The 23,775-nt window shown below is 42.7% G+C and overlaps 1 protein-coding gene across 4 annotated transcripts in view; it reads left to right on the top strand.

Annotated features, from left to right (window-relative positions):
* The window catches only part of myripb (myosin VIIA and Rab interacting protein b), a 133,936-nt gene that overhangs the window by 56,526 nt on the left and 53,635 nt on the right, over nt 1-23,775 (top strand). For 3 of the 4 annotated variants that reach the window (XM_024798921.2, XM_024798920.2, XM_076888107.1), the window contains one exon: nt 16,093-16,314. In XM_024798921.2, the coding sequence (XP_024654689.1) occupies nt 16,093-16,314 (222 nt within the window). Of the gene's footprint in view, nt 1-13,637; nt 13,656-16,092; nt 16,315-23,775 lie in introns of those variants that run through there. The other variant, XM_076888106.1, reaches the window with a different exon arrangement.

Below are 23,775 nucleotides of genomic sequence, written 5' to 3'. Positions count from 1 at the left end.
TGTGTGAATTATCCAAATTCAACCACAGAATGCAAAGAAGTTTGAGAATGTGTGTTTAAAAGTTTCTGTTCCAGTGAAATATATGCATAATGTTTCAAGACTGCAAAGTAGAAAGTGGTAATAATCACTTTTAGTCATGTCCATCTACCACTCCTGAACTAGTGCCACTCAAAAAAATGTGCAAAAAGGTTTTATTTGCAATTAAATTTAAAAAGTTTTCTTTCATGAACGTCTTTTTTTTTTTTTTTTTCTTTTTTTTTCTTGTGAAATGTCCACTCCTGCAAAGTGTGGTCGTTTGTGCACTCCTTTGTTGGGACTCCTTTATCACGAATGACTACGTCACGGTTTCCAGTGGCTTGATCACCTTGAGGCACTGCTGAGATGTATTGAAGCCCACATTGCTTCGATCAGCTTTATAATCATCTCTGTACTTTTTGGGTCAAGTGTTTTTCATCTTCCTCTTGACAATACTTCACAGACTCTTTGTGGGGCTGAGGTCAGATGAGTTGGAATGGCCAATCAAGCACAGTAATAACATGGTCAGCAAACCACTTGGCAGTAGTTTTGGCTCTGTGGGCAGGTGCTAACTCCTGCTCCAAAAGGAATCAGCATCTCCATAAAGCTTATCAGCAGAAAAGAGCATGACATGCTCTAAAATCTCTTGTATAATGCTGCATTGACTTTCGACTTAGAGAGGAACAGCCACCGCCACAGACTTCATGCTGGACTTCAGAGAATTCCTCAGTTCTTCCTCCCAACTATAAGACATTTATTCTCTAAGGAAATGCAAAATTTACTTCCATTTTCCAACAGGACTTTGTACCACTGAGCAACAGGCCAGTTCTTTTTTTCTCTTTAACCCAGGTAAGACGCTTCTGATGTCGTCTTCGTCTTCAAAATTCGAATTGATTTTTCCTCACAGTCCTCCTAAGGCTCCCTGTTCCTTGCGGACCATTTCTTACCACAGTACTAATCTTTCATTAACATGCTTCAGTACAGCACTATGTGTACAGCCAGCCTTTTAAGCAATGACCTTCTGTGGCTTACCCTCCTTATGCAGGGCGTTGATGATTGCCACCTGAACAGTTGTCTAGTCGCCAGTCACGATTGTAGTTGTGTTTGCTGAACAAAACAAAGAAATAAACACTATTTATACGTTCTGAATAGTAATTTAAAACTGGAAATTAAATATTATAAAACTTGATTTTCATGAGATATAACCTATAGTCATCAAAATCAAGATGAAAAGGCCTAAAATATTTTACTTTCGATGTAATAAATGTAAAATACATGAAAGTTTACATTTTAAACAATGCTGAATACTTTCAGATGCAACAGTATGACTCTAGTTACCAGTGTTGGGGAGTAATGGAATACATGTACGGTGTTACGTATTAGGGCAGCACGGTGGCACGGTGGTTAGCACTGTTGCCGCACAGCAAGAAGGTCCTGAGTTCAATTCCAACATCAGGCCGGGGTCTTTCTGTGTGGAGTTTGCATGTTCTCCCCGTGTCTGCGTGGGTTCCCTCCGGGTACTCCGGCTTCCTCCCACCGTCCAAAGACATGCGGCTTGTGGGGATAGGTTAATTGGATAACCCAAATTGTCACTAGGTGTGAATGTGCAAATGAATGTGAGTGCGAATGGTTGTTTGTCCCTGTGTGTTAGCCTTGCGACAGACTGGCGACCTGTCCAGGGTGTACCCCGCCTCTCGCCCTATGACAGCTGGGATAGGCTCCAGGGCCCCCCGCGACCCTGAAAAGGATAAGCGGAAGTAAATGGATGGATGGGTGTTACGTATTTAAAATACAGAATATGAGTAGCCCGACACGGAACCCGACGTATTAGTCAGGGCCCTTTACTACGGTTAGGAGCCACGGACCTGTTTTATATAGGCGCGGAATAGTTTTCTATACGAGATTGCTGCAAAAAGTGCAGCCTTACCTAATGTCCACCCTACTGTTACTCATTATATTAAGATTTAAACATCTAGTTGGTATTGGTATGGCGAGTAGCCTTCAGTAATAGTAATAAATCACACAGCAATAGTACATTCATGTAGTTGTAAAAACGTTTGATTCTGTAGTGGAATATGTAGCGGGAGACTACTGTACCCATAAGGCTGTGTGTGGGGGGGGGATCTTCTGGTAACAAAGTAAAGTTGGGAAACTTCACCCGAACGTGCTGAGTCCAGTGTCCTCCTTGTACATGGTGTCAGAAGTGCAAACGGTGGGTCTCCACGGTATTTTCGAGTACAGTACAGTGCAGTTAATTTGCGAGAGAAGTCTTCGCATTGGTGACCTGAAATAGACCGGCATGCAGGTGAAGTGTGGCCGAGGCGGTTAACAGTGCTAGCAACAAGATGCGCGCGCTCAGTCGAGTACGAGCCCTTACATGTTGGAGGAAGGAGATGGGGTCGGCGCACCGGAAAGCTTGGATTCTGAACGCGAGGGATCCACACATCACGATGGCGACCACAGTACAAATAACTCCCCCAGAAACATTTGACTTTTCTCATCCTGCCGATTGGCCAAAGTGGATCAGAAGGTTCGAAAGATTTCACATTGCAACCGCTCTCGACAATAAATCAGATGAGTATCAGGTTAACGCACTCCTGTACGCTGTGGGAGATGCTGCTGATGACGTTTTGGCAGTTTTAGCACTGAGCGATGTAGATAAAAAGAAATATGCAACTGTCAAAGAGGCATTTGACAAACATTATGTAGGAAAACATAACATAATTTTTGAAAGAGCACAGTTTAACTCCAGACGGCAACAGGATGGTGAAAGTACAGAGTCGTTCATCACTGCGTGCACAAACTTGCAGAAAATTGTGCATTTGGAGCACTCAATGACGAACTCATAAGGGACAGAATTGTAGTTGGCATAAAAGACAAAAGACTGTCCGAGCAGCTGCAAATGGACTCAGAGTTGACTCTTGCTAAAGCCATTGAGAGAGTTAGGCAGAGCGAAACAGTAAAGAACAACAACAATCAATACTTCACAGTAGCGCGGCAGCGGAGAAGACACTGAACATGGACACAATACGGACAAATACAAAACGTGGGAAAACGCAGACGTGGCAGAAGAAAGAACAAAAGCCAATCAAGCAAAGTGAAAAGGAATGTGGCTGCTGTGGTCGCAAGAACAAACGCTCATGGAAAGAATGTCCAGCCAAAGAGGTACAGGGTTGAAAATGTCAGAAGAAAGGACACTTTGCTGTGGTCTGTCGCAGTAGCACAGTAATGGAATCGGTGACAGATTTCAGGGCAGCATACCCAGATGATTTTAAAGGTTTAGGCGTGCCGAAGGAGCCTTACCACATTGAGATAGAGCAAGGAGCTGTACCAATAGCCCTATCCGCCTCAAGACGTGTTCCTCTTCCCCTCAGAGATGCCGTGAGAAACGAGCTGCACAGAATGGAAGAAATGGGAGTTATCTCCAAAGTCACTGAGCCTACAGAGTGATGTTCAGGCACGGTAGTGATCCCCAGACCAGCAGAAAAGCCCCCCAGAATATGTGTGGACCTCACACCCCTGAACACATCCTCCCAGCAGTAGATCAAACACTGCAATGATGAAAGATGCTAAAGTGTTCACGAAGCTCGACGCCAGGTCTGGATTCTGGCAAATTCCGCTCACGCCAGAGTCGAGGCCACTCACCACCTTCATCACGCCTTTTGGGAGGTTTCAGTTCAACCGCCTTCCTTTTGGCATAGCATCGGCACCGGAACATTTCCAAAGGAGAATGTCACAGATGCTGGAAGATTTTGAAGGGGTGATTTGTCACGCCGATGATGTGCTTGTATATGGCAGAGACAGGCAGGAGCACCACCAGAGGTTGCACTGTGTGCTCCAAAAGTTTCAGAAGGAAGGTCTCACTCTGAATGAGAAGTATGAGTTTGCTAAAAGTCAAATAATCTTTGTGGGACACAAAGTGTCAGCAAACGGCATTGCGGCTGATCCCAACAAGGTAACAGCAATCCAGCAGCTGCCACAGCCTCAGAGTGTGGAAGATGTGCGCCGTCTCATGGGCATGGCCAACTATCTTGCCAAGTTCATGCCACAACTAGCCACACTCACCATACCGTTAAAGGAACTGCTAAAAGACAGAAACGAGTGGATATGGGCGGAGCCACAGGAAACAGTGTTTCAAAGACTAAAATGGATACTAAGCTTTCCAGAAGTGCTCGCTCAGTAGTCCAACCCAGCAGATACACGAGTCGCTGCAGATGCATCGCCATACGGTATTGGAGCTGTTCTCACTCAGAAACAGTCTGACAACTCCTGGCGACCAGTCACATAAATCTCAAGAGGTCTCACAGACATGGAGAGATGCTATGTGCAAATAGAAAAGGAGGCGCTCGCTGTAACGTGGGCGTGTGAAAGACTGTCATCTTACCTCATGGGATTACAGTTCACTCTAATCACGGATCACAAACCCCTGGTCCCTCTCCTGAGCACAAGAGGTCTGGACGACCTACCTCCACGCATTTTGAGATTCCGCCTCAGGCTGCTGCGCTTTTCTTTCACCATGGTCCATGTTCCAGGGAAGAACCTCGTCACCGCTGATGCCCTCTCACGAGCACCGCTGGCGGGCCTCCCTCTGCTGGGGATCTTCAGCTGGAAAAAGAGGTGGAGGTTTTTGTGGACTGTGTAATCTCCCATCTCCCAGCCACAGATAAAAGGCTGGAGGAGATTAAGTTGGCGCAGGAAATGGATGACCTGTGTAGAAGGGTGGTGAATCAATGTGTGACAGGCTGGCCAGAAAAAGGTAAACTAGATCCAGAGTTAAGGGGGTACTGGCAATACAGAATGGACTTCAATGTGGTTCATGGTCTTCTTATGAAAGGGGAGAGATTTGTCATACCACCTCAAATGAGAGCAGAGGTTTTGTCACGTTTGCATGAAGGCCACCAGGGCGTTTCAAAATGCAGGGCCAGAGCAAAAGAGTCCGTGTGGTGGCCGGGCATCTCTACCCAAATAGGTCAGATGGTAGACAGGTGCGAAACATGTCAAAAACACAGGTTACAGTGCCGTGAACCAATGCTGGCAACGCCTGTTCCCGACCGCCCATGGAAAAAAGTAGGCATGGATCTGTTCGAGTGGTCAAAGAAACATTTCCTGCTGATTGATTTTTTCTCAAGGTACATTGAGATAGCTGAACTGAGACACACATCAGCAGAGGTCACTATTAATGCTATAACAGAGGCCTTTGCAAGACATGGAGTTGCCAAAACTGTGATATCGGACAACAGGCCGCAATTTTCATCAGAACAGTTCAAACACTTTGCTAAAGAGTAGCAGTTCACACATGAAATGAGCAGCCCCAGGTCCCCAAGCCAACGGGGAGGCAGAGCGCACTGTTCGTACCATCAATGTGGTACCTGTGGAAAAAGTATTGTGACTACAACAGAGCACTGCTAGCGTACAGGGCCACCCCACTGGAACATGGGTTCTCACCGGTACAGTTGCTCATGGGGAGACCATTGCCACAAGCAGCGGCAAAGCGGGTGCCAAAGTGGCCCGACTTACAGGCTTTTTGCATTAAAGATGAGGAGGGGAGGCGTGAGCAGGCAAAACACTACAACCGCAGACATAGAGTCAGACCGCTTCTGGATCTATCGTCAGTACAGAAAGTGTGGATTACTACTGAAGGAACCACTGGAGCAGTAGTTAGACCTGCCAATACCCCCAGATCTTATGTGGTAGAGACAGACAGGGGTTTTCTGAGGAGAAATAGGAGCCACCTTAGACCAACAGGGACTGTTACCAGATCTGGTCGAGAGGTGAGACCTCCTGAAAGATTGGATGTGTAATTATCTGTAGTTATCCATGCATGCCCTATTCAAAGCTGGGTTAGGCTGTTAGAGATGCTTACAATACTGTGTTCCGTTCAAATGTAAGTGAACAAATGAGGGATGTGTATAATCTTCACGTTTGATGATGCTCCGCATTTCTGTTCTTGTGAACTGTTTGAGTCGTTACGAAGTATGTCTTTAGCTAAAAGGAGGAGGTGTAGCGGAAGACTACTGTACCCATAAGGCTGTGTAGGGGGGATCTTCCGGTAACGAAGTAAAGTTGGGAAACTTCACCCGAATGTGCTGAGTCCAGTGTCCTCCTTATACAGAATACATTTTAAAAGTAACCTTCCCAACACTGTTAGTTACTGGATGGTTCGTGTAGTGCCACTATGAGGTTAACATTTGTACTCTGATATGGACTAATGTACTGAGTTTTGGTACAATGTGAAAGGGTTTGTAACTCTGATTTTTATTCAATAACAGTTAGACTTTGGAGCTTACTCCATCTTCTGTAGCCTGAAGTTCTAGGGCTGCATGTGTTATTTTTTTTTTTTTCAGTGGATTATTCATTTGACACTTTAATATTTTAACTTGCACATGATAGGGATCCCTGCCATCTGCCTGCAAGCTATATGATTTCATCTCAGCTCACCAGCCTCTTCACACCTGCACATCAATCAGCAGCTTGCCAGCAACCCAACAGCTGAATGTCACAACTCCTCTACCTTGATTTGTATTACCCATGTGCCAGTCTGCTACTGCATTGCAGAGGAGAATAAGAGTTGAGATTATGGTACTCGCTGCTGTTTCTTGGAACCGGCATTGAAGTTAGATGAACTGTGTAAATCAGCTTTATCCTGCCGGGGTCCAAAGGAAAGTTTTTTTTCTCTTCATTCGAGCCAAAATTTGCTTCAGGTGTTCATGCTCAAAGTCAGAAATGTGTGTGCATGCGCAAGAATTTAGTGTGTAGATAAGTCACTTCAGGCTGAATAACATCAGGAGGGGATGTCAAGCTGAGATCCTGACTCAAGCCTGAGTCCATACAGGCAGCCAGTCGCACTTTCATTAGTTGAAAGGACATCACATTGATTACATTCATTTCCTGAAGACTGACCTAAACCATCAATTCTTAAACCTTGCCCTCATTTTCACCTTCCGCTAAATTTAATCAATTGTTCAGTCGAACACTCTATGATTTGCAGTGAGAAGCGTTTCTTTTTGACCACAGAAGGGACACAGGTCCCACTGTGTGAGTTTTGTAAACATCCAAACACAAGTCAAAGTACTTCTTCACATTTTGTATTTTCCACTTTGAAGTGAAGGCAGCTTAAGTGCTCAGAAAAGTCTCGAGTTCAGTTATCAAAGCGTTTAGCTGCTGTACACTTGAAAATACTCTGATCAATAAATACAGACACACACGCACACACACAGTTTCGCTACACTAATACTATCCTGTCACCCCAGTCTTTGCTCACATCCCTCTGCTCCCAGGCTGTGTGAGTCACTGGGATTCTGGTGAAGTGCAGATACTGGTTTTGCAGGTTTCTGCTGCAGCAGGCAGATCAAACATTTGATAAAAGTCTCTGTGGTATATTTTACGCTCATTTTCTCTGCGGCGCTTTGCTCAGCAATACCAACATGAACTTAACAGTATCACTACTAGAGATGGACCGATCCGATATTACGTATCGGTATCGGTCCGATACTGACCTAAATTACTGGATCGGATATCGGAGAAAAATAAATGTAATCCGATCCATTAAATATCACGAAAGCACCTCACAAAACTTGCAACACGCCGTAACTCACCTCAGAACGTTAGCACGTCGGAGCAGTATGCATCACGTGATAGAGCGGCTGTGGCATGCGGGACCTGTCGGTGGTCTGGATAGCATGTGGAGCTTCGCTAGCAACCCGGCATTTCATCTCCGACAAAGTTATCCCCGAGAGAAGTAAAGCAAGTGTGTAAGTCCATCTCTGAATGTTTGTAAAGCATTCCTGCGTTAAGCTTAACAAGCGATATATGGAGCGACTGCCTCTTCTTGCTGCTACTTCAATCATGAAACTGCTTAATGATCAGCTGATCGGCTTTTCTGTCGCCAGTCCGTCTCTCTTGTTTGTTTTTGGCCCACTTTGCACCAGAAAGAGGAAACCAGTGGATAAACAACAGCAGCACGTTTAAGCTTGATCAGCTGCTGTTAGAATTTATTTAATATTACTTTCTACTCGAGGATCTTTTTCTACGTAGCTGACGCTGGTAACTGTGCAGGGCCGATAGGGCATTAACAGGGAAAAGGGGGCACAAAGACATACTTTTCTTTCTTATTCTCATTTAAAATGTCTCGCTTTTAATAAATAATTATCCGAATCTTACACCCAAAGTTTTAATTTGATGTAAAATGAATAGAAGTCAATTACTGTATATAGTGACTATTAAGTCTAATATATATACCCTAGTAAGCTATAGTACTTTTTCCTTTGGGAAGGTACCATCTGTGCAGTCTGCAGTTCTGTTGAAGAAAGATGTTGAATCTATTTAATATTTCTTGAAAAATAATTGATTTCTGTGCATTTTTTTTCACACTGCATCAAATTAAGGTTGATTACGTTGATTAAGCATCATGAGGTGGAGTGTGAGGGGTGGTTCCCTATTTTTTATTTATTTATTTTTGTTGTTGCTGGGAGTTGGAACCCTATTAGTTAGGTTGCTTAATATTTACGCTAAGTACTCTTTAAAATACCAGAATAGTGAGGATGGTGTAGGTTTAAGTTTATTAGATTGATCAGTATTGCTGAACTATGAAATATTTTTTTTGCATATAGGTATAACAGAATAGCTTTAGTGTAGTTGTTGTTTTAAACTTGAGTATGAACTTATACAAAATGCAGCAAGATATTTAAAAAAAAAACAGTTTTGTTGATTAAAAAACACTATATCGGATTCATATCGGTATCGGCAGATATCCAAATTTATGATATCGGTATCGGACATAAAAAAGTGGTATCGTGCCATCTCTAATCACTACATGTGACCCCCACCTTCCTATGACATGCTACCGCCACATTTTTCCCTATTGTATTAAAGTTGTGCCATTTATCCAAAATCACACTGCGCATGCCAGTTTTTTTTTTTTTTACCGTGTGTTATATCAAATATTTATGTACTCTTATGTGCTTGTATTTTGTTTTTAGCTGAGTGCGCATCTCTATAGTGATGAATTAACTTTAAAAACACCCTGCATGGTCTTTAAGCAGGCTTCGATTTATGCCATTTCAGATTTCACTAGTCCCTCCATATTTGCTCAGAAATGAAATCCCATTCCTTATTCAGAGATGGTGAGTCTCTCTGGCCTTCGTATAGAAATGCAGCAACCTGAAGTTTAGAATGAAGAGGGATTTTTAAGTTCTTAGTAATATGTTTTACTGTCATGATAGTTATTCTGATGCTACTTACTCATTACCTTTGGATTTAGCTAATTGTGTGCCTGTTCAGCATGCAGTCATGTGAAACAGAAGCTTTACACAGGACTCCATGCTATCTATAGAAAATCTAACTACACTGACCCATCGTTCAGCAGCAATAACTTGAATTTATACTTTTCTCTATGAATTCATTAATCTCTCACATCGTTGGAGAGGAATTTTGTTGCTTCGGTGTTGAGGTCAGGACTTTGGACTGGACCATTGCAATGCATTGATTCTTTTTCTTTTTTTTTTTTCAGCCATTCTGTTGTAGATTTGCTGCTGTGCTTGAGATCCTTGTCTTGCTGCATGACCCAGTTTTGGCTAAGCTTTTAAAGAGGTGGTCACACTTGATCATAATCCAGGTCATTTGATTAGCAGGACTTTGCTGCTACTTACCCTCTTAATTCCTATAGAAGCAATAAAGGTGGACTCAGTTTTTCAGAGGGCTGCATAGAGTCCTACCAAACCTGACTTTTTCACATGACTATAGTTATAACACAGTTGCTGACGCTGACAGACGTGTTTCCATATCTGTATCTAATGAAAGTGATTCGACTCGAATAGATTGATGAGATATAGATATATGATATATATCGATGGATAGATAGATATTTGCGTAGGTTCACTCCGGGTATTCTGGCTTCCTCCCACAGCCGATCTGATATCCTCGTGTTGGTGTTGTTCCCACATCATCAGATGAACACGAGGATATCAGATTGTGCGTCCAAAGACATGCAGTTAGTGGGGATAGGTTAATTGGTAACACTAAATTGCCCATATGTCTGAATGTGAGTGCGAATTGTTGTCTGCCTCTCACCCTACAGCTGGGATAAGCTCCAGCTCCCCCCCCACTCTGCGACCCTAAAAAGGTAAGCGGAAGAGGATGGATGGACAGTAGTGATTCTTTACAGTGATTCTTCACAGCTAATCCACCTTATTAATCACAGTGACTTTCACTTGTGTGCTAGTCATTAGCCCTTGGATTCCTGGCCAGTTTGAAAACTGGTATTTTATCTGCCCTGGACAAAACCTTCCTGGATGTCCACTCAGCCTTGTGCTGGTTCTTGGTCTCTTTAATTGCATCCAGAGCTATTTTGGCTGCTACCTGCTGACGATGCCCCTTGGAAATCAAAGCTGGTTTCAGAGTAATTCACATTTGGGCATTTGTGATGCCAGGCTTAGGTCATCAGTGCAACTGTTTTGAGAGCTATAACTCTTGAGCTCTGCACTGAGCAAGAGAACAGCTGCTGAGAGGGCGATACATCATTTAGAAAGAAACCGCAATTGTTTTTGTTTTCCAGCCAGACTGCAAAATGCCATTATCTAGATTACAAATCTGATCATAACATGATTCAACATCACCCAGAAACTTAAGCCTAAGCCAGCCTGTTTGTCATCTGGGAGACTGTGTCATCTGACAGAAAGAGAGAGAGAGGAATGGACATTACGGAGAGGTGGAAACGGAGGGAAAATTACTATGTTAATGGATGGCTGACAGACACTAGGAGTGTGAGTGAGAAGGGGATGCAGGGCAGACTTGATGGAAAAGGAGAAAGAGATGAAAAAGACTCGAGTTAATAGATCTTCAGCACAAACAATATTTGCTGGGAGTGACAGATTTTCAGAAATAGCCTGAACATCATTAGGTCCACATATCATCCCAACTCTTCTGTATTGGATTACAAAACAAATTAGTATTCAGCGGGTGTGCTCTCTCCCTCCTCTTAAACCCATGGCACCGTCAACATGTGCACTGCAGCGACTTATTTGCATAATCAATCGTTTTTAATTTAACAGTTTGGCATCCTTAAACTTTCAGCACCTGTAGAACTTTGCAGAGCTGCTACAGTTAATCATGTTGACATTAAGGAAGGCTTCAGTAATTAATTATATTATACGCATTTCAAATGCAGCGAGGAAACCCAGAGATGGTGTGAATACAGTGCTAGTGGTTAACCTGCTCTACCTGGCAGTCTTAACACCGAGAAGACCAAGGAGCTCATCGTGGACTACAGGAGGAATGCTGACCCACATCCACCCATCCACATTAAGGGGACGGCTGTGGAGCGTGTGAGCAGCTTCAAGTTCCTGGGAGTCCACATCTCCGAGGATCTCACCTGGACGACCAACTGCTCCAAGCTGGTCAAGAAGGCTCACCAGCGCCTCTTCTTCTTGAGGACTCTGAGGAAGAACCACCTGTCCTCAGACATCCTGGTGAACTTCTATCGCTGCACCATCGAGAGCATCCTGACCAACTGTATAACAGTCTGGTACGGGAACTGCTCTGCCTCGGACCGGAAGGCGTTGCAGAGGGTCGTGAAAACTGCCCAGCGCATCGCCGGAGCACCACTTCCTGCCATAAAAGACATCTACAGGAAGCGGTGTCTGAAAAGGGCTGGGAAAATCATCAGAGACCCCAGTCACCCATCACATGGACTCTTCACCCTCCTGCCCTCTGGGAGGCGCCACAGGAGCCTCCGGACTAAGACCACCAGGTACCGGAACAGCTTCTTCCCCACAGCTGTCAGACTCCTGAACTCTGCCTCCTGACATCTGACCCACGTTAACTCATGGACTGAACATACACACACACACACAATGGACAACTGTACCCTCAAACACACAATAATAACATGGAGTGAACCACCACTCACAACCACTAGCACTTTATATAGCCTCTGTAGAAATTATCCACACCCTCACTTACCTTAACTGCACTACTGTATAGCCCTGTGTAAACAATCATTCTGTACATACGATAATTTTTAACCCTACAACTGTTTACAACTTGCATAGTTCCCATTTCTGTATAGCTGTATATCCCAGATTCTGTAAAGTTATTTATTTCATATTCTGTATAGTTTTTCATATTTATATCCTGTACATAGCTTGTACTCACTACAGCCTGTACATACTTATAGTTATAGAATATTCACAACATACTTCATACCGTGTACATTATAACATAATAGACCCATTTCTGTAATATACTTACATATCTATATTATTGCTAATATATATTGTAATATATCTATATCACTAAGCACTTCTGGATGGATGCAAACTGCATTTCGTTGCCCTGTACCTGTGCATGTGCAATGACAATAAAGTTGAATTCTATTCTATTCTATTCTAAAATAAACTGAGCCGAGATGAAGTAAAATTGATAAATGTGACGGTTAATCAACAGTTTGGCTCTGTAACTATATAAATATTGTTTTTAAATTCATTTAATGGTTACTGTCATTTCCCAAACATTCTCAGCCCATTCTGTTATAGTAGTGCAATACACATATTGATTGACAAAATACGATTAATTTTAATGAGTGACTGACCTTATTTAATAAATAAAAATGTAGTATTTTATCCTCCTTTAAAGATAAAAGAGTGAATTTTAAACAGTTCACCCTCATTATTGAATTATTTATGGAGCTTTTTGTAAGCACAACACTCTTATTAAACCAAAGATCTCTGTGTGAATCAATTAAAGATCAACAAGAATGTCTCAGACTGTGATATAGGAGATAAATCTCTTTGCATAGCGCAAGAGAAGATGTATAAAAGCAATGTACTCTGAGTTGGGTTAAAAGAAAATGTCAGTGTTACCACAAAGTCCAGTTATTAACTATTTCGCACATTTGTGTGTTGTTTTTTTTAAAGGGAGCAACTGGAAGAAGACAACGACATTGGACCAAAAAGATGAAGCAGAAATTTAAACAAAATATTTGTGTTGTAGCTTAGTAAACTTAGTACAGTAGGAAAAACAGTGATTCAAAACAAGCAAAATTACTGTGCAATGAACCTGCGACCTTGTTGCCTTTGAAATGGTTCCTTTGAAGACTGGGATCAGGTCTCCGTTCAGTCGTAGTCAGTAGTCAGCTTCCACGCGACGTTGGTGCATTGAAACACTGTTAAGATGAGGTCAGTTTGCTATGAGTTTGACTGAATGGGGTCCAGTTGACCATTATATGCAATCTGTTTGTGATAATATGGCAATTAATTATGATAAACCTGTGAAAATTGCAAATTTGTTATCATCGTCCTTCACATTAACTCCATACATTCAGAGTTCAGTCAGAAACCCAAAGATCTGAAACAGAAATCCTTTATATAGGATAATCTTTTATATAGGCATATATACCGAATAACAAATACTAATAAACCAGTCTGCAGCCAGAGTGTCCTATTTGAAAGAGACTCGTTTCAGACAAGTTGCTCTCAGTGCTGCAGACTGACTAAGACTGACTGCAACATGTTGTGTCATGTGTTTATATAGTAGATGGCGGTTATTTGCAAACTTTCGCCAGTCTGTCTGAGAGTGATCCTCTGAGGTGGACCATGACTGTTTGGAGACGGGTTGCCAACCACCCTGTGATCAAAAATGAGCTGGTAATTAAATGCAAGCACAAGGCAATGGCAGATGTTCCTCTTTTCTTTCACAAGGAGCTTGCAGTTCTATTTTTTTACTCTAGCATGCCTGAGCTATCAACCGTTAGCAGGAATTTTGGAGCATTCTTTAAAATGTAATGCTATAATATTTCCAGCACATTATTATTATATTATAAGCTGTATGCCAAACACCTGTTAAAAATCAGTAACTCAAAACACTGCTTTGTGAATAGAGAGCGCCTTGTGTTATTTCTCACTGAGGCCAATTGTGCCTTGCTAATACCTGGATGACCCACATGTATCTACACCGATTACTCTGCACTGAGCACAGGTTTTCATGTCTCATTAACAGGGAAATGAGGTAATGTGAAGCGATAGCAGGCATGATGAGCACTCTTTGTCTTTGGATATGTGTACATTTGCCCGATCATTTAATTAAATGGCTATAGCTAGCTGCAGTCTAACTGGGCTGCTCATTAAACCCATAACACGAAAGCAGAAAGGCAAAATGGATCCTGATCATAATCAGGATTGAGGGAAATGATTTCCAGGCAATTGCCTCTTTAGCTTATTGAGATATTAATGTTCTCTGCATATATTTCCCTTGCTTTTCTTTGCGCACATAAATGTGTTTTGAATATTTTCATTTATCATTTAATTTGAGTGCAACCAATATTTGCCAGCTGCAAAACTATGAAAGCCTTCTTTTGAATACGTTTTTTGTATATAATTGTTTACGTCCGTGTCCATATGCAACGCCCACGCTCGTCACCCCAAACCTACCTCTTTCTCACATGGTGCTGTATATGAAATGGTTGGTTCGTCTTGTTATTATGCTACGTCTAATGATGCATAGGAAAAGCAATCAGCGAGGCGGCAGAGGAGATCTGCTCGAGGAGCAGCGTTAATAACTTAGGGAAGCAGGAGAGTGCAGGGTCCCCGCTGGTTCGACACAACATGTACACAAAATACACACAGGAAATTTGCAATATGCTGCATTCACCACACTTTTTGCTCCCTACTTAATTTTTCATGTATGACTTAGTGGTTTGGTTAGGATTGACTCTGTGGTGTAAAGAATACTTCTAACGCCTGTGGTATGCACATATAAGCCCCATCTGCCATGCACATGTGTGCATCTGTGAGATCAGCGTAAGCTCAGTAGGCCGTGACCTGGTTGAGGGTAGGGTAGAGGCTTTAAATAATTTACCCGCTGCCCATTCAAGCTGAACTCACTTTCACACCTCGCCAGCAGCAACATCTCGATCTCTGCATCTCAGCTGCCGCTCGTGCCTAATGACAAGTGATGGCTGATGATGTAAACATGGATAAATGTGTTCTTACTCGAGCTCTCCTTCTCACTGAGGGTCATTTTAAATATAGCTGACACAAGTGCAACATCGAATGATGATGATGATGATGATGAGGATGTGTTTATGATACAAATGCGAACCATTACATAATTTATTGTAGCCTCTGCTGATTTTGCATTTTGCCCAGTAAGCACAAATCCTGCAGAGGTAAACCCATGTGCATAGTTAATGTGAACACTTGAGGCTTCGGATAGGAAAGATGCTTTGCTGGTTAAAACACTGATTAACAGTCCGTATTATACTGTCTCTCTCATAAGCTTAATACCCAGCTACAGGTGAAGGATATAAATTTAGTCTCACTTAATTTTTGGAAGCTGTAGGATTGTCAGAGTCAGCTGAGACTGTGGATTATTGTTTGTTTTTTTCAGTTGGTTTTGTTCAACTTTTTAGCCTAATTCCTAATTGCTGATCAGTGGAAACAGTTCTCTGATGTGATCAGCGAGTCTTTGTTCATCACTTATGTGATTTTAAACCTTAGTTTGAGTAACTCATCAGAGGCTTTCTATTTATGCTCCTTTTTTCCCAGTCAGGCTGATTTGTGTGTATTGACCTTCAACTTAACTGCGATTTAAGCCAGTTTATTGTAATTATTCCAAACCTCATAATATCTTGATTAACAAACTACAATTCAGTTTCATCTGATGCTTTGGATGCGCATGACATGCTGTCCTCAGCGGAGTTCCGACTGAAGTGCAAAAAAAAAAGGCATGACAGGTCCTCGCAAATTGAAATGTCAGCCATCACGTTAATTCCACAAAATCGGCGTAAGGGAAAGAGAAGGCGTTTGAGGCAGAAACATGGAGCAGCAGAGTGTTTTCACCAAACCCTTGACCCCTTCTGCCCTTCCCTTGTTCACCCCCCACTGCCCAATTTTTCATTTGCCACAGTTTTTTCATTCACTCTGCATCGCGGCGTCCTCCGCCGTTTTCACGTCCTACCTCTCAACCAGGCGCTCACATCCCCCCTCTCTCTCTCTCTCTCTCTCCCTCCCTCCCCTCATCCTATCTCTCTCTCTCTCTTTCTCTCTCTTTCGCTTTCTCTCCCTCTCGCTCTCCCGGTTTCAGCGAGATGAAGCAGGAGCTGGCGGAGGAAGGCAGCAGATGCTCCATCCTCTCCAAGCAGCACCGCTTCAACGAGCACTGCTGCATCCGCTGCTGCGCGCCCTTCACCTTCCTGCTCAACCCCAAGCGCCAGTGCCCGGACTGCCAGTACAACGTCTGCAAGACCTGCTGCACCTACAGCAAGAGGGACAAAGCGTGGCTCTGCTCAGCGTGCCAGAAGGGCAGGTTAGTGTTTCCACGCAGACACGTTCACATACACACCCTGGGCAGAGGCAGAGGAGATTAGGTCAGTGGAATGAATGAGGGTGAGAGATATGAGAGAAGCTATGAATTGGCTGGCTGGAGGAGACTGAAGGAAGAGGAAAATTGATGGGGGGGTAAACGGGAGGGAATTTATGAAAGAAGAAAAGAAAATTAAGTGAGGAAGAGGGCTGTAGGAATACTGACTCTGAAGGAGACAGATGGGGAAAAGTGAATGAACGAGAGGGAAAGGTGGACTTTGATGGTGACAGTGCCTTAAGGATGGGTGTGTTTTGAGTCTTTTTCTGATTTTTGTTTTGCTGCTTTTTTAAACATCATACTGTCCAATCCTTTCTTACTGAAACATCCCTGTTTCCATTTGCATTTTTCTGCATGTTTAATATGGTGATGAAGGGGAAAAGTGCAGGGCAGTTAATGAAAAGGTGGAGAAAAGTTATAAAATAAATGTTACGATTGTTGATATGAACTGTTGGTAATAGAGATACAACAAGGCAGTGGTGATGAAAATTGGCACGTGTCCATTTTTCTCCAGCAGATTTCACATTTACATAAAAAGACCCAATTTCTACAGTAAAATAAATGATTTCTTTCTGCTTTTCTCCCAAACAAAAAAGTCAGGGTTTTAAAGGAATCAATGCATGTTTGTGATTTGAAGGACAAAAAAACCAAAACAATCAGGAGCGTGTGATGCAGGGGAACGTGCCGGAGCCAATTGCATTTGCAAATGACTGCTGTGTGTGCATATGTATGTGTCTGTGTCTGTTTTGGGCTGTTTATGCATGCAGTTTTGTCCAAAGCCTTGGGAGTTATTCGTGTGTCCCGACTTGCCATTAGATGAATATTAAACTCTCTGTGTCTGAGCAGGTTGTTGAAAATACAACGCCAAAGTGTGAGTCCATTTGTGGTGGATTCAGTGGGGTTTGGGATATGATATATATGTGTGTGTTTAGGCTCTAAGTATCAGCTTGTAAAAGCTTCTTTTGTATGAGGTGATGTCTTCAAAGGTGTAATTTTTTTGTTGTAATATTAGCAACACTCCAGAAAAAACAGCAGGCATGTGTATATGTGCTGCATTTAGCATTTTCTGAGTGTGTGTGTGTGTGTGTGTGTGTGTGTGTGTGTGTGTGTGTGTGTGTGTGTGTGTGTGTGTGTGTGTGTGTGTGTGTGTGTGTGTGTGTGTGTGTGTGTGTTTAGGGTTAGGGTAATAGGAGTGGACAGGATTTAAAAGCGCAACAAAGCCGCCGAAAAAAAAAATTACGCCGCCCCTCGCCTTATTTCATCCCCTCAGTCGCCTAGCTCTGTCTCTTTCTGTCTGTCATTGATTTTTGCTGCATGGTGTATTGAGTTAGATCCGCTGCCCTCGGTCCTGGTGTGTGAGACAGGAGGGAGAAGGAGGAGTGGGAGCAGGAGAGGCAGCGAAGAAGAGGAGGAGAAGGAGGGAAAGAGGTGATGGTAGTCAAAGGAGGTGACAAGATTTGCATCGATCATCTCTCCCCCTCATCTTCTTCTTCTTTCTGTCTGTCTTCCTTTTGAATGTGTGTGTGTGTGTGTGTGTGTGTGTGTGTGTGTGTGTGTGTGTGTGTGTGTGTGTGTGTGTGTGTGTGTGTGTGTGTGTGTGTGTGTGTGTGTGTGTGTGTACCTCTGCTGGGGGCTCTGTAATGTTCTCATTACAGCTTTAGACTGAGTCACAGATGGACCTGATGTCACAGCATTGCCGTCTATCAGCTACATATAAATACAGCACTTTTCATTAGCGCATTAAACAAGCTTAAATCTGGTTTTAGCATGAATTACTCTCTCTGGGTGGAGTCATGTCGTTTGGAACAGCTTTCACTGGGAAGAGAAGGCTGGAATTTGATTTTCAGAAATAGCTATTAGTTACGATTGCAAGAAATGCACCGGTTCGATGCAACTTACCTCCTCATCAACACTATTTTCATTAGAGAAAACATCGAATGAAATACAGTGTTAGTCAAACTCACGAGTTGAAAAAACTTCATGGGTTTTGTCTCTTTTTGAACCATTTCTGGTTAAATGCAAAATCTGTTCGCAAAGGAAACAAACCGCCAAATGCTCTCACTCGCATTCACCGGCTGTCCATCAACATTCACAGTGGCGTGGCCACGCTGCCCACAAGTGTGATCCAACTACGGAAAGCAGATTTGTAATCATTGCACACATGGACGCACTCAGAGGCTAAAGTCACCCACTCACACATGGATGCCTATTAGAATGTATGCATGTATATCCAGGCAGACTTATGCTCGCATGCAAGCAGACATGAGGACGTGCATCGGTTATATGTTTGTTAATTAAGTGTGAGCAGGACTGGTTGACATAGATGTTGTAATGGGTTGCATAAATGTTTCAGGGCAACCACAGAAATGGTTGCGTGTCGATGGCAGATGGTATCTGTAGAGAAGACTCAGTGATTCGGCAGCTTTGTAATAACACCTTTCTAGCCTTGTGAAACACGCATATACACACACACTCACACACATACACATATATATATATGTATACACACACGCACCAAACGCATCTGACGGATGGGACAGGCATGACCATTTTGCAGCCTGGTTAAATTAACGGCATCCTCGGCCCATGGTCTTCAAACACACACAACCGCTCACACATAGTATAATCACACTTGCCACACACCAGTGGTTTTTATCGGAGAAGTCAAAACATTTTAGTGGGAACTGAAAAGTAATTTTTTTTTTCTCCTTTCGGCTCTACACCCAAGCACTGGTGAGAATGTTAAAGGGGCAGAGAGGGAGTAAGTAAGGTCAAGAGAGAGGAAGAAGAAGGGAGGGCAGAAGGATGAAAAAGGAATGACAGAAGAGGAAATGACCTGTCCCAGTTATTCAAGAGTGGAAATGCAAGTAAATTCTCCTTTTGCTGTGTCTCACAAATCGCTTTGTTGCTTTCTCTTTGTCTCTGCCTTTGGAAAAAATACTTGCTACTCTGCTACCCCCAGCCTTCTCTTGCTTTTAGTTTAGTATTCTCTTTTCATCCATCTTTTCCACATTTACATTAGAGCTACTGCAACTCCCTGCATTTAAACTATAGGGGCTCCTCTGTGCATCTCTATATAGAGTTGTCAGGCAGTGTATGCACAGAGGGCTGGTCTGCACAGAAATTGCAAAAAAACAAAACAAAAAAACCGAACAGACAAAATGTTTGTACTGTTTTCGTAATCTCATCCTAAAGCATGACTTTGAGGAGATTATGGCATCTGCTACGCTGTACAGTACATGTACGCAAACACTCATGCAAACAGGCGAGGCTTACACACAAGCACATGCATGAGGAATTCACAGAGAAGCAGAAAGCCATGCTGAAACTTACATTAATTGGTTTTTTTGCCATTAATTTTAATGTTTTAATCAGATCACGCATGGATGCACATCATTTTACTGTGCAACTTATAGATTAGCAAGAACAAGCGCAAACAGATCCCTGCACATATACCTCAGAGTCCTCTTGAACAGACATTTCCATGTGCGCTGCTGCAGTTACGATGTGACGTTAGCTGTGCATCGTACATCGTAAAGAGCATGTAGTCGCTACTGGTAACATGCAACCTCACACATCCACATATATGTTACATCCACTCACTGCTACAAATAGCACTCCCTGTTCAGTCCTAGAAGCTGTTTGTGAATCCGGGAGGTCCTTCTGTTTGTTTTCATGTCTAACGAGAACCATATTGATGGTTCACACCACATCTGAATGATTCAGATTTGTGATTGACAGAGGTTGTCAGTCTCATAGCAATAGGTTCATTTAAAAGGAGATGAAGGGGTGCTGATCAGATGATTCACCCAAAGGAATGTGATGCTACTGCCTCTGGTCTCGTCGTGTGAATACTTTGTTCATGGCATAAAAATGCATTTGCATAGAAATCTAACTGCATCAGTAGCATGTTTAGATCCTTTTAAAATCGTGACATTTGACAAATTCTCTAGTCTGTTTCTCCCATTTGATTCCACCTGCCCATTCTTCCATTGTGTATTGTAGACTATTTATTGATTGCCTAAATCTCCTTGTGCTGACACGCTGCCGTGCTGTTCTCACCACAAAGCCCCATATTGAAATCATTTCAGCTTTTAAGGCAAATCAATCTTGTAACTGTTTAATTGATTTTCTTAAACAGCCCCTCTACACCGTAGCTCATTAATGCTACAGACACACTAGGGGAAGCAGTAGTTGGAGAGGCAGCATGACCAAAATTACAGAAGCTGTAATCTTGTTGCCTTTGACATGGTTGTTTCAAAGACGGGGGTCTCCAACCACTTGCAGTCAGTCTTCAAAGAGACTTTTGGTCTCGATAAAACTGCAGTAAGATGGAATGGTCTCCTTTCAGTTTGTGTTGCAATCTGGTCAAGTTGGCAATGACATGCAATCGGTTTGTAATAATAGTGTAATTAACTGTTCCAGACTGGTGAAAATCGCGAATCTGTCACCTTCAGCATACACAGAAATTCACATAGATTAACTCATAACTGCATAGATTTGAAATTGAAATTCCTCCACAAATAGTGATACAGCTGCTGCAGGATGGCAATTTAATTGCAAACTGATGCTCAACCTTATAGGAAAGTAATCAGAAAACAACCAATTGGCAACCAGCTGTTTCGAGTCCCTTGCAGGAAAGAGACATCACAAAAAATTTATTCTCACTCACGTAGACTGGTTCAGATTGATTGCAACGTGTTGGGCATCTGTGGTCGCAAATTTTGAAGCCATCTTGATAACCTTCTCCCACCCACGATGTGGAGATCCAACCTCTTTAGATCCAATTAAAATCAAGACACTCAAAAAGATGCTCTGGAAAAGAGTAGAATTCTTGGAACAGAGTTTAATACACTGAATCATACGAACAGCAGGAAAAATACATACAGACATTTAGCAAGAAAATTACATAGCAGAAAGCAAGCAAAGCAAAACCCCGGGTGTACAGCCTTAAGCACAGACAGCAGAGCAACACAGAGACGGACAGAGAGTAACAGCAGAGGGGAAAAAGTGCTGGGGGTGTCCTCTGGTCCTCTAATATACTGGGACCAGTATCCCCGCCCCCTGCTGCTGAGTAACTTTCCCACGCGCCCAAACACAGCTGCAGAGGTCAGGTACAGGCCAGGGTACGGGCAGGGCTCTAGCTGAGTGCCCTGGCCAAAGGGACACCCTTAGGTTAACCCTTTGCTTTGCCCTCTGACAATAGGTCACAACATGGTCAAAGGTCACACATTAATCCTAATTATTAATATATAATCTTATAACTACATAGGTTCTTAAAACACTTCAGTGTAGTTCAAAGTGTGTGTGTGTGTGTGTGTGTGTGTGTGTGTGTGTGATTATATCGTATGATATTTTATCGTTGAGTGTGTATTAGGGAAGGTTAGTTAGCTGGAGAGTGAGTTATGCAGCAGAACTCTCAGCAGCATTAACTGCCCTGTTACTGCACCACCTTAATAAACCTCGGTGAAGCAAAATGTATTGTGCTTAAGACTCTACATGAAAGTTAAAATATATATGTTCAGTGCACATAGATATATAGTGTATATAGTTACATAGTTATACATATCAAACAAAAATCCACCACACATCTGTTTGCATTTATAAATTAGACAGCAATTATTTAGAAACCTTCGCCAATCTGAGAGTGACTGCAGTCGGTCTGAGCTGAAACAGTTGTTTCAAGATAGGTGCAAGCACTTTGTGATCACAAGTGGTTGCTCAAAGGTAGCTTCTGGGCAACTAGTTGGCCACCACAACCACTTGCAATGGAAAAATTCAGTCAAGTTACCAGGCAGCCACCGGTTTTTCAGGGTTACAAGAAGATTGTTGTCTTGTTTTTACTCTAGTCTGACAGAGCCAGACAAACAGGTTGTTTTGTACAGCTGTATATTTTTTTCTTTTACAGTTTTATTAGAGTGCATGAATTCAAATATGCAGCTTTTATGTTGACTGTGCAGTTTCTCTGACTTTTCACCTGCCTGTCTCCAAACCCATTAATCTTCCCCCTTATCAACACCTCCACACAAATACAAAATGTAAGCATGAGATTTAATTTTCTTTCTTTTTTTTACTGCATTCACATTTTTTGCTCATGAATATTTATGTTAGCGTCTCCAAATCATCCCAAAACAATAGCGTGTGTGTTTACTAAGACACCGGTGCAAAAATTCAGTGAACTCTCACGCTGCTGCCAGACAAGCACCTGCGGCTAGCAGAGGAAGCAAGTCACAGTGTGATCTTTTTCTGTCCTCCTTGCGGGGGTATTTTTATCAGTGTGGGTGAGCAAGACTATAGTCTTAGACGGGGAGGGTGTGCCCTACAGCGCCAGGCTGCAGATGAAATGTGTCTCATTTTTAATAAGACATTTGCATGTCTGTCTTGCTTTGTTTCTTGCTGCTTGTTTACTCCATGTTTCTGCCAGGTTTCTAGCAGCTGGGTGCACCGTGCATTGCAGGACAGGTTCCTTGCTGTTTTCCAATAAAGAGCCTAAATAGAAAGTTGCAAGCCTCAGTGGGTGAACAATGAAAGTCCCGACCCCCTCTTTCATTCATCACAGTGCAGCACTATCAGTTTCTAGGTTGGAATGTTTATCACACAACACAGTTAACCGTAATGCAAATTAATGTGGGTGTAATCATATTTTGCACTGCTGGGAAATATAATTCCATGTAAACTTGCTCAGGTTTATTAAAATCAGCATCCAAAATTGACACTAAACTGGGACTCTGAACATTCCCATACTTCCGGGAAGCTTTTTTATCAGAAACAAGAGTGCAGCTGAACCAGCTCACAAACCCTGCATCTCTCTGAGCTGCAGGCACAGGAGAGAGAGCCACTAATCACCCTCTCTGCTTCCTTCTCCTCCTCCTCTCTCCCTCCTTCACAGCCTTGTCTCGTGTCCAGCGCAGCTGACACAGTAGCCACCAGTCGATCATAACTCCTGCCTGTAATTTGCATTTCATAGAGTCACCCGGGACAGTAGGCACGCGCACGGCCTCTCACAAGATGCACACACAAACGCACTTACGGCACCCAGTGTACATCCACATTAATATGTTTTAGTTTTAGCATGCACACTAATCTAAAACTGGGACTTTTAAGAATCTCTGCTGACCCAGTTGTGGTTTGAAAACACCGGGATTGTGCTTGAGCCTGGATGTGCCGAAACTTTTAGATGGGAGATGTCAGTCGCCCATATGAAACTGGAACAGTAGTAGTAGCAGACTCTCATGCCTTTTCCTATTTCTTCATCCTTTTGTGGATACTTGTTTCTCATTTGTTGTGACTTTGTCTGCCAATGGGAAATGCTCCAATGTGAGTGTGTTTGCTTTGCAGCAACAATTCAATAACTGTTTACTTAATCCTTACAGATTAAGCTAAAACCTTTGGGTCTCGCTTCTCTAG

The sequence above is a fragment of the Maylandia zebra genome, linkage group LG9 (assembly GCF_041146795.1).
Source record: "Maylandia zebra isolate NMK-2024a linkage group LG9, Mzebra_GT3a, whole genome shotgun sequence".
In the NCBI taxonomy this organism is placed as follows: domain Eukaryota; kingdom Metazoa; phylum Chordata; class Actinopteri; order Cichliformes; family Cichlidae; genus Maylandia; species Maylandia zebra.
The sequence above is the reverse complement of the archived record's forward strand: the minus strand, read 5'-3'. Positions and strand labels throughout refer to the sequence as shown.